The sequence below is a fragment of the Nematolebias whitei genome, chromosome 1, assembly GCF_014905685.2.
Source record: "Nematolebias whitei isolate Nwh7 chromosome 1, NemWhi1, whole genome shotgun sequence".
NCBI lineage: Eukaryota > Metazoa > Chordata > Actinopteri > Cyprinodontiformes > Rivulidae > Nematolebias > Nematolebias whitei.
The window spans coordinates 70,060,580-70,071,855 of record NC_056498.1 but is presented as its reverse complement, the minus strand read 5'-3'; the positions used below and the strand labels follow the sequence as shown (position 1 = coordinate 70,071,855).

At 39.9% G+C, this 11,276-nt stretch overlaps 1 protein-coding gene across 4 annotated transcripts in view; it reads left to right on the top strand.

Moving 5' to 3' along the window:
• LOC119419791 (echinoderm microtubule-associated protein-like 6) overlaps positions 1–11,276 on the top strand; it is a 134,242-nt gene that overhangs the window by 69,029 nt on the left and 53,937 nt on the right. For all 4 annotated transcript variants that reach the window (XM_037687187.1, XM_037687177.1, XM_037687184.1 and 1 more), the window contains exons 15-19: positions 5,670–5,788; positions 6,015–6,201; positions 6,425–6,530; positions 10,567–10,660; positions 11,057–11,157. In XM_037687187.1, coding sequence (XP_037543115.1) covers positions 5,670–5,788; positions 6,015–6,201; positions 6,425–6,530; positions 10,567–10,660; positions 11,057–11,157 — 607 coding nt within the window. The remainder of the gene's footprint in view (positions 1–5,669; positions 5,789–6,014; positions 6,202–6,424; positions 6,531–10,566; positions 10,661–11,056; positions 11,158–11,276) is intronic.

The window sequence follows — 11,276 nt, the reverse complement described above, 5'->3', positions numbered from 1 at the left end:
AGGAAGGCCCTCAGGGCCAGATTTGACCTGAGGCTTAGTTCACTACACGATAGACAAAGCTTTTCCTTAGTTTACACATTTCCCAGGAGAAATTGATAAGTCAGCCTGTTTCGAGGCCAACCGGGGAGTCAGTTTCAGATAAGCCACAATTGTTGATTTTTATCAGGCAGACTATTTTTCATGTCAGCCTTGAGTCTTTACTGATACGTCCAAGGTCTGAAATGGCAAGAATAGGGTGCATTTTACTGGTCCGTGCTTACGAGCCCCTCCAAGGTCGTTTCATGCTGGCGAGTCCAGAAGCCACAGGTGGCCTGTGATTCTCACAAATCACTTCCATCTCATGGTTTAGCTTGTAAATCAGCTGATTTTGAGTTCTCAAAGCACGAACCAAACCTTCACAAGCAGGCAGCCTGTTGAGGGCCAAATTAGCTGCAGCTGTCTTCTCTGTATGTTGATACACCAGGAACCAGCCAATTCCAAAAAGCAGGAAACCTGTTACCATAAAGCCATTTGTATATGTCTTCGGCGTCCTCCTGAAATTCTCAACAGAACATGAGGGCTCTCCAAGACCCTGTCACTTTCATGAAAGGATTTTGTCAATTGCGTCGAAAATCCAGTTGGTTAGATCCATGACAGTAGTTATCATTTCGGAAGATGTGTAAAATATGATCTCCGATACACAGACAGAGAGCAAAAAAGCAGGAGGAGAACAGGAGAGGGAAGAGAATGCGTCTGCCTCGTACCAGAGTGAGTGAGGAGGAGCGAGGGGTCGTGGCCAAACATCTGTCAATCATTCTGAACCATGAAGGAACAGTAACAGAATGGGCTGTCAGAATTTAGCCCTTTGGAATGACCCTGGGATTTTCCCCAGGCGGTTTGACACCATCCATCCATCCATCCATCCATTATCTTTACCTATTTATTCCATTTTGGGTCACGGGGGTCACCGGTGCCCATGTCCAGCAATCACTGTGCGAGGGGCGGGGTACACCCTGGATAGGTCGCAAGTCCATCACAGGGCCACATAGAGACAAACAACCATTCACTTTCTCATTCACACCTAGGGACAATTTAGAGTTACCAATCAGCCTAACATGCATGTCTTTGGTCTGTGGGAGGAAACCGGAGCACCCGGAGAAAACCCACGCATGCACGGAGAGAACATGCAAACTCCACCCAGAAAGGCCCCTGGACCGGGGTTTGAACCAAGGACCTGCTCGCTGAGAGGCAGCAGCTCTACCAGTTGCGCCACCGTGCTGCCCGGTTTGACACCAGTTTTGCTGTAAATTTAACAAAATGTGACATTACTTCTAAAATGTATTTATTTTTAATTTGTTATTTTTAAGTTGTTTATTTTAACATCTTTATTGTAAATGCCAGAAGGGAGGGCTTAGCCCTCTTAGCCCACTGATACCAGCCGTCACTGCTCCAAAGTGGGAAAAAAACTGTTTGCTGATGCTAAGATGGCCTCTGGAGCCCTATGGTCTCTGGAGTCTCTAAACCACGTTTCGTAAAATAAAATCCAAAGATTTATAATCTGCTGAGTTGTCATGGTGATTCCCATATTTTTTTCTGGGGAGGAAAGGGGGCCAAGGGCAGCTCGTTGCTTCAATCTATAGGCTTACAGAAGCAAAAACTGAGATATAAGCCTCAACAAGTTGTTTCTGTTTTAAAACTATAATTAAAATTAGTATAGAAAAAACATACTGAGACATACTGAGTTAAAAGAAAACAAAAATGCCAATATTTTGATGTTTAAACTGTATAAGATTATGTAAAGACAGTCATAGAATACTATTGTGTAATTTTCTTCTTTTGATCCACTACAAGAAGGTGCTATTTATAAGAATGAGCTGAATACACCTCTGACTGAAGAAGTCTTTCGGATGAAAGACGAAACATTTCTACTTTTTTTGTTTGTTTTGTTTTTTTGAATGTCCAGAGGACCAGACTTAACTTTTTTAGACTGAATATTAATAGTGCTTTAGTTTTTTTGGCTTCTATAATAAACCCAAAACAGTGTAATTATTTGTGTGACAAATGTCAATCAGTTCTATAATATGAAATTAAGGCAATATAAAAAATTTCCTGCAAGTTATGTGTTCAAACAGCAGGAATAAAATACATGTAAATATATTTTTATTATAGTCAGGTGATAATTTTATTCTCCATGGTTGTTGTAGTGAATTAAAAAAACAGGAGATAACAGCAAGTATTGATTCCAGTCACAGTTACATGTTAATGTAGTTTTCATTTCAGATGAAATGAAACACTCCTTCTTTGTCTTTTATTATTTATTCTCTCCATCCATCACATTCACTAATGTCTGAACAGTCGCAATTATTTTGTGGCCATACAAAGCAGTCCAGACACGAGACATATCATGCATGAAATGATAAATCATATTTTGGATATTATATTCTCAACAGATGTTTGTTGTTTGTTTGTTTGTTTTATGGTGGTTATGAAACACTGCTGTAAAATGCTTTGCTCCAGCATGACAATCCAGAAATATTCAGTTTGGTAAATGGAAAACTGGAGTGGAAGTGGAGTGCTGCCAGCTCCAATCCACCAGGGAGTGAACCGTCAGACTGCTCAAAGACGCTGACTCAAACTCAGCTGAATATTCTGCATGAAAAAGGAGCAGGCGTGTAGGCTGCTCAGAGTTTACTTTGAGCTTCCACTCATGCAGAGAAACTACGTGATCACATTCTGAGATAACAATCTCAGTGATAACCGCTTTTCTTACACTTGGATTATTTTAAAACCCTTAAATTATTTTAACAAAGATTAAGACTGACAAGAACCAGGTATTTGGATTCAACAGTTCAGCCAGACAACAAGAGCATTTAAATGATTGTTTTGAAGCTGCTGCAGGTGTCTGGATCCATGTCATGGGAACAGGTCCGCAGAGATAATACAGTTAGTGGGCTGCAGGTTTCAGGAAGTGTGCTTGATAACAGAAAATATCTTCTCAGGCAGCTGAGGTGGGCACCACCTGTCTGGGTTAGATGAGACGGTGTCACCGTAACTGGTGGGTGAGCATCTGCAGAGGGAGGCCTTTAATGCTGTGAATAGTTTCGACAGTGGGGCAATCCTAATTTGTGGTCCAAAAAGCGAAACAGGGGTCAAGCATGGGGAGGCAGAGGTCCAAGAATAAATCCAGAGGGGAATCCTTAATCCAAAATTCAAAGAGCTAAAAGGGTCCTCGTTTCCAGGGTTGGAAGGCCAGAATAAACTAGACGTGGAGCAGGCAGGGCGGTGACTGCAAGAGACCAGACGTGAGGTTGAGACGAGAAACATGAAAGATGGCTGGATATCTACTGACAAGAGTGTTCAATAATCTGGCTTACTTAAGGTAAGCTTACTTACCAGAAAACGTTGAACCAGCAGCATAAAGTAAGAACCTGCATTAGAGACTGAAATCGCTCTATGGAAATGAAGTATGGCCAAGGACGGAGTTAACTCAAGATACTATATTTATACACACACACATATATATATATATATATATACACCTTGTAGTGGTCTCAAGAATGCTCTTGAGTGATACCCACACTGTCGCTGACACACCAACACTGAAAATAATACAGAGTCAGATCTGGTGCACAAGAATGAAGAAAAATGCAAAAAGATAATAATTTGAATTGTTCATATTATGCAAGGATATAAAAAATATTTCACCTGAAGAGATGTTTTGGTAATGTAAGCAAACAGGAAGTAGCTACAGTTAAAGCAAGGCAGAAAATTAAACATTGGCAATACGATGGCTTTAAATCATGTAATTCCCAGTTTTTATGAAAACCAGAAATAATATATTAAGATAAAAAGGAAAAAAAAAGTGAAAGAAAATGTTGCCACAACATCATTTTTTCCTGAATTAGTGGGTCAGGGTATCACAAAAACCAATCAGTACAGCTGAGATACTTTGGCACATTTCTACAACCTACCTAAAGTAGAAATACTCCCAATAATTTTGGTCTATAAGATGTGACTATCACTGATAGAGTTCTGATAAGTGAAAATGCCTCTAACATGTTTCTAAATACACTGCCTGACCCCCCAAAAAAGTTGCCACCAAAAAAAGAAAAGGTCACACACTAATATTTTGTTGGACCGCCTTTAGCTTTGATTATGGCATGTATTTGCTGTGGCATTGTTTCCATAATCTTCTGCAATGTCACAAGATCTATTTCCATCCAGTGTTGCATTCATTTTTCACTAAGATCTTGCAGTGATCACTAGGCATGATGGGTGCATCACTTCACCTGCCTCTCTTCTTACCCTGATGCACCCATCACTCTGGAACAGGGTAAATCTGGACTAATCAGACCACATGACCTTCTTCTATTGCTCCAGAGTCCAATCTTTATGCTCCCTAGCAAACTGAAGCCTTTTTTTCCCAGTTAGCCTCGTGGTTTTCTTAAGGCTACACAGCTGTTCAGTCTCAATCCCTTGATTTCCCGTCACATTGTGCTTGTGGAAATGCTCTTACTTTCACTATTAAACATAGCCCTGAGTGCTACTGTTGTTTTTCTTCCATTTGATTTCACTAAACGTTTAAGTTGCCGATCACGATCATTCAGGATTTTTTCAAGACCACATTTCTTCCTCGAAGACGATGGATCCCCACTATCCTTCCAGTTTTTAATAATGCGTTGGACAGTTCTTAACCTAATTCTTGTAGTTTAAACAATTTCTGCTTGATGCCAATGATTTGACCCTTCTCAAACAGACTGACATCTTTTCCACGCGATGTGTCTTTCGACAAAGTTGTTTAAGAAATGAGAAGCAACTCATTGCACTAGTTGGGGTTAAATAACTTGTTGCCAGCTGAAAGATCATCGTCCATGCAGTAATTATCCAATAGGAGACTCGTACCTGTTTGCTTAGTTAAATCCAGGTGGCGACTTTTTTTGGGGGGGGCCAGGCAGTGTATTTTCAGCCATGTTCACTAATATCAAGTTCATGCTCAATAATCCAGGTATAAATCCAACACTGTTCAGTCAGGTCATCTGGATGGTTTCTTTTTTTTGTTGTTGAGAGATGTTTCGGCCTTCATCTAAAGGACTTCATCGATCTGAGGAGCCACAAACAAACTGTGTCCGACAAGCAGCACACTCTCATAGTGGATCGACCAGTTTTCTGGTGATAAGATGGTTTCTGGGGGCCGCCCTCTCCCCTGTCAACTCCTCCAAGGCAGCCATAGCCAAAGTGGTTCAAAACATCAAGGTTCATGCTCAATAATCTTTATAAAATAATCATATACTACCTTTATGCCTATATATTATGGGTACTTTAGTACAGAAAACATGTTTTTTAGATATTCTTGTTTCTGTACAATAACCAAAAAAGCGAGATTCAGAATTTGGCCTTAAATATTTGAGGAACCATCCTTTTCAAGCCAATTACAGCTATTCTGTCACTCTGATTTTTATACAACCAGACTTAAAAAACAAAAACAAATAAACAAACAAACAGAAAACGTTTCTCTTGCAGATAAAATAGGTTGTAGCTTTACGTACAAGGTGTGCATTAAGTCAGATTTGATCAACGGGTTGGCCGCTCAGTTGATAAACCTTTCAGAACTGATCAGAAGATGCTTTGGGGTTTGTGTTGATCAGCAGGACACTGAGGATCAGTAATATTTGTGGTGTGTATTTGTCCAGGTGTACAAAGAGGACCTACCTCAGCTGCGACAGCAGAGCAGAGAGAAGAAGCAGCAGGTTGGATCTCTGAAGAGACAGAAAGGACCAGATCAAGGCCTCCGACTGCAGTTTGTTCATGGGTAAAGTAGCACTTTGTTCATTTTCACTTGTGAAAGAAGTTGAGTCTTAAGTTCACAGATTTCCTTAAAAAAAGAACAGAACAAACAAACAAGTTTTAGGTTCGGTGCCAGTAGATGCCTCGATGTTTCACAGACCAGTTTTGGATTTCAGAGTAAATAAAAGTTATGCATGACATAAAGTATGGTAACACAGCCAGTATGTTACCTATTGTCTGTCTTTGTGCAGGTACCGGGGTTACGATTGCAGGAACAACCTGTACTACACTCAGAGCGGAGAGGTGGTGTACCATGTGGCAGCGGTGGCTGTGATGTACAACCGGCAGCTGCACACCCAGCGCTTCTACCTCGGACATGATGACGATATCCTAAGCCTCAGCATTCACCCACTGAAGGACTATGCTGCTACAGGACAGGTGACACGAGCACAACTGAACTAAAACCAGGTCTTAGAACCTGTGTTCTCCAGCAATGAGTCTTATCAGGGCTACACGATGCAGCTGTGTTCTTTTGAATTTTAATCACATTTCCTGTATTCACTGCCTGCCATTATTGAATGTTTTCTGCATTTATTCTTCAAGATGTGATCAAATATGGAAAAAGCTTTGTCATACCTGATCAGGTGTGTTGTGCCTGCAGGTGGGGAGGGACCCAGCCATCCATGTGTGGGATATCCAGACTCTGAAGTGTCTGTCGTTGCTCAAAGGCTTTCATCAGAGAGGGGTGTATGCGCTGAGCTTCTCAGGTCTGTTTTCTTTTCCAGACTCCTATAACATCATACACGGTTCACAATATTGATGAAATGGCAATACTGCAATTTTACAAAAACTAAAAAAATTGATGTACAAATTTAAAAAGACACCTTATAATTTCTATTTAACTTTAAACACAAAATATGGACATGTATGTGTTCAGCACCCCCTAGAGGATTAAAGAAGTAGTGACATCAGAATCAGAGGAATCAGCTTCTAGTTTAAGTTCAAGTTTCTTTATTGTCATTCACTTCACATGTGGTACACGAGGTGGAATGAAACTGTGTACTCAAAGTCCCAGTTACACCCAAAAATAGCCAAAATATAAAGTATACAAAGAAACAGTATACAAGGATCTAAGATATACACTAATAATGTAAAATAATACGGTGTATTAAACAGCAGCCCGAACATGAGTCTGTGGTGAGTAGATAGGTATGAGTGAATACAGCAGCATGAGATAATCAGCAGCATGAGATAATCAGCAGCATGAGATCAGCAGCGTTCAGTTGCACCTTCTTATCTTGTTATCAGTCACCGCATCCCATTAGGAGTACTGCGATAGTTTAGCCTAGTGTTGTAGTACTCGAGACCGGTCTTGGTCTTGAGACCGGTCTCAAGATCACTTGTTGATGGTCTCGGTCTTGTCTCGGTCTCGGACATTGAGGACTCTGGATTTTATTTCAAGACCAGTCCAGACCACAACTGTGGAAATATCACTAAACTGCCAGAATGTTTTCCAGTTTATCCAAAAAAGTTCAATCTGGTCCTCTGGACATTCAAAAAAACAAAAAACAAAACAAAGCAAAAAAATCTAGAAACGTTTCGTCTCTCATCCAAGAGACTTCCTCAGTCTGAGGTGCTGTTTTCAGCTCAGTCTCTTAAATAGCACCTTCTCAGAGTGGATCAACCAGTTTGCTGCTGACAACCAAAACCAGGTTTCTGCGGTCTACACTCATCTCCAGGCCAGCGGTCACTCTTTCAAGGATGAAGATGTTCACATCCTGGACAGAGAGGAACGATGGTTTGAGAGAGGAGTAAAGGAGGCCATCTTTGTGAAAAGAAATCGTCCATCGTTAAACAGGGGTGGAGGCCTCCGGGTTCAACTGTCCCCCTCTTACAATGCTGTGATTGCTAGTATCACTCAGCCCTCTGTTAGTAGTAAACAGCCATCAGTGTGCTAATGATCCATTGTTAGGCTGATGGTCCTTCTTGAGCATGTGATCAGCTGGTTTTGGTTGTCAGCAGCAAAACTGGTTGATCCACTCTGTGAAGGTGCTATTTAAGAGACTGAGCTGAAAACAGCACCTCAGACTGAGGAAGTCTCTTGGATGAGAGACAAAACGTTTCTAGATTTTTTTGCTTTGTTTTGTTTTTTGTTTTTTTGAATGTCCAGAGGACCAGATTTAACTTTTTTAGATTTTTCTACCTGGATTATTGAGCATGCATCAGGATATGTTGTCCAGTTTATTTGTTAACATCTTTGTTTTTATTTGATGCAAAAAGTACTGATTCAAATCCAAGTGATAACATGACTCGTTGCTAAATACATGCTTCTGTTACCGCTGTCACGCCCACCCCCTTTCACTCGCACGCGGTTCTGTACCAACAGAACAATACAGACAGGAGAACATACCGTTGCAACCAGGGGTGAAAGTAAGCTGGTACGGTTCGGTACTGTGTACCACTAAAAGATTCTGTGCTGGTACGCAGTACCTGGAAGAGAGGGGAGGGGCTGTCTGCTGTAAAGCCTCATTCAGAACCAGTCACAACTGCACTTTGGGTCAGAATAGATTCACTAACAATAAACAGTCTAAAACACGACTTAATCAGTAAATAAATAACTTTTGTTTCTCATTTCAAATAGTTTCTGAACTGTTCGTGCTCTGCTGGAGCCTCGGTTCTCTACCGCGGTGAAGTTAGTTTTACGTTGGACGTTGGACATTCAAGCTCCGTGGCTTCAGCGGTGTGTTCCTCTCGTTCGATCCGAACTTAGCAGACGGTCTGATTTTGGTCAGCTGTGCTCAGTCTGCCCCTCCTCTGAGACATAATGGTTCGCTTAGGGACCGTCAACATATTACTGAACCAAACACTGTTCAGAAACAAAAATTAATATCTTTTACATCATCTGACCCTCTGACACAAAACTAATGTTAAAATACTCTAACAGACCTGACACACAACACACCAGTTAGTTCTCATTGTAAAGCATTTTCTAATTAGTTATTGAGCAAAAAACATGATTTTTGAACAAATAAATTATGAAAAATTAGAAAATGTTTTAAAATGGGAACTAAATGTGGGTGCCTCATCTGTCAGTTCTAGTAAAGTAGTTTAACACAAGTTTTGTGTCAGTGGGTCACATGACATGAAAATTATTGTGCAAAAACCACTGAATGTCTGATTTCTTTGTTATGTAGCTTTGAAAATTTATAAAAGCTGATACAGTACATTCATTCAAAAGCAAACTTAAAGTTGCAGTACATGTGTTTTTTACATATTTGTTAAAACTGTCACTATGTCATGACAGTACAGTATAAGATAGATAATCTGTGAAAAGATTGAGCTCCAAGACTTGAGGTCTTGGTCTCGACTTGGGCTCAGACCCCAAAAGTTTTGGTCTTGGTCTTGACTTGGTCTCGGGTTAGGTGGTCTTGACTACAACACTAGTTTACCCCATTGACATTTCAAATGTGATGTAAATATGTCACAAATAAAACAAGCTTTACTTACAATGTTCAAATTACTGAAAAATTTCCAAATGCCAAACTTTAATTGTCGGTTGAGACAATAAAATTATATATACATATATCAGTAAGAAAAAATATGTATATACAAGTTGTCTGATACTGCATTCAATTTGTTAGTTTTGTCCCCATGAGTGAATGTTCCTGCTATGAGGGAGGGAGGCCGGTGGAGCAGTGAGGCTACAAGGAGCAGAGGTCACAAAGGTGCAGGACTTTGAGCACTTAGGCTCGACTCTTCAAGAAAACAGGGAGTGTGGTGAAGAGGTGAAGAAGAGAGTCCAGGCAGGATGGAGTGGATGGAGAAAAGTTTCAGGAGTGATTTGTGACAAAAAGGTGTCATCAAAGGTCAAATGAAAAGTTTAGAAGACAATTATGACTCCAGCTGTGTTGTATGGTCTGGAGACAGAGCCATGGACAAAAAGACAGAAATTAAGATGTTGAGGTTCTCTTTAGATGTGACAAGGATGGATAAGATTAGGAACGAGATCATCAGAGGTACAGCACAGGTTGAACAACTGGGAGCTCCAGAAAAATCCAAGGCCAGGATTTGACCCAGCAACCTTCTTGCTGACGGGCGACCGCTCGGTGCCACCGTGCCGCCACATCAGAAGTCCAAACAGATTTCATTTTATTTACTCATGAACTGTTTATTTTTTGACAACAGCATTATTTTACTTCTACAGCAGAAAAACTAGTGACAATATTTGTTGACAATACTAAAGTATGTGTTTTTGTAAAAGTTTAACTTTTTAAAAATAACTAAATGTTATTTTTCACTAATTTTAGTTGACCCAATTCGAAACACTTTCCTTGTAAAGAGTTTTAGGCATTTTAATGTCAGAAACCAGATTCAAAACTCTGTAAAACAAAAAAGCGCAAAAATAAGCACCAAGTCGAAAAAGTAGTAAAACTATAACTTAACATTTCTGATATTTATCGTTCTTTTAATAAAATCGGAACAGTTCCAGAGATGCAGAAAGCAGGTTACTTGTTTTGTTTTCAGTCTGGTTTTTGTGGACAATCATTCATTTTTGACTTAACTGGTTATGTTCAGCATGTTGTCTCCATAATGAGCTAAAACTTTCTAAAAACACCAAAAAACACTGTAAAAATCGAGCTGCTGGTTAAACTCAGGTTTTTTTTTTGGTTTTTTTTTCTTGGCTGCAAAACTCATAACACTCACATCAGCTGCTGGTCTTTGGTTAAAAACTCCAAAGTTTTGGTATTTAATAAAAAAAAATGATCCCCCAGATGATCTCTGTTCATGTGTTTGTCTCGACAGCTGATGGAAAGAGTCTGGTTTCTGTTGGAGTCGATGACGGACACTCGATCGTTGTTTGGGACTGGAAGAGAGGAGAGAAACTTGCTACAGCTCGGTACTGCAAATAATACTATTGTTCAAATGTTTAACTACTACAACTGCTGCTGATTATACATTAATTTATTTCAGACACGTGTTGTTTTTTATTTTTACATGCATTTACTAGTTCTTTTGGTTTCTATCGCCTTGTACCAGATCAAACGGCAGACTTTTCTGACAGCAGCATTATTTAAAGCACAGCTGTACCGGATTTAATCATTTCTGAAGTTTGACTTGAACTTTCTCAGGTTGTTGTTTTTCTGTCAGTGTGCTGAAGTATTTTTATTTAAATAAAGGAAATGGAAATAAAAAGAACTGGGTTGTTACTTGGCTTTAGAAAATTAGAGTTTTCTCACATAAAGGAAAGTTCAAGTCGTGTAAAACAATTTTTTCTGTTTTTTGGGGTCTTTAGAGGTCATAAAGAGAAGATCTTTGTGGTGAAGTGTAACCCCATGTTGATGGACAAACTGGTCACTGTGGGAATCAAACACATCAAGTTCTGGCAGCTTACAGGTAACAATACAAAAAAAAACTTTACATGTGAGAGAGCTTCAGTGGATGGATGGATAGATGGATGGATGGATGGATGGATGGATGGATGGATGGATGGATGGATGGATGGATGGATGGAT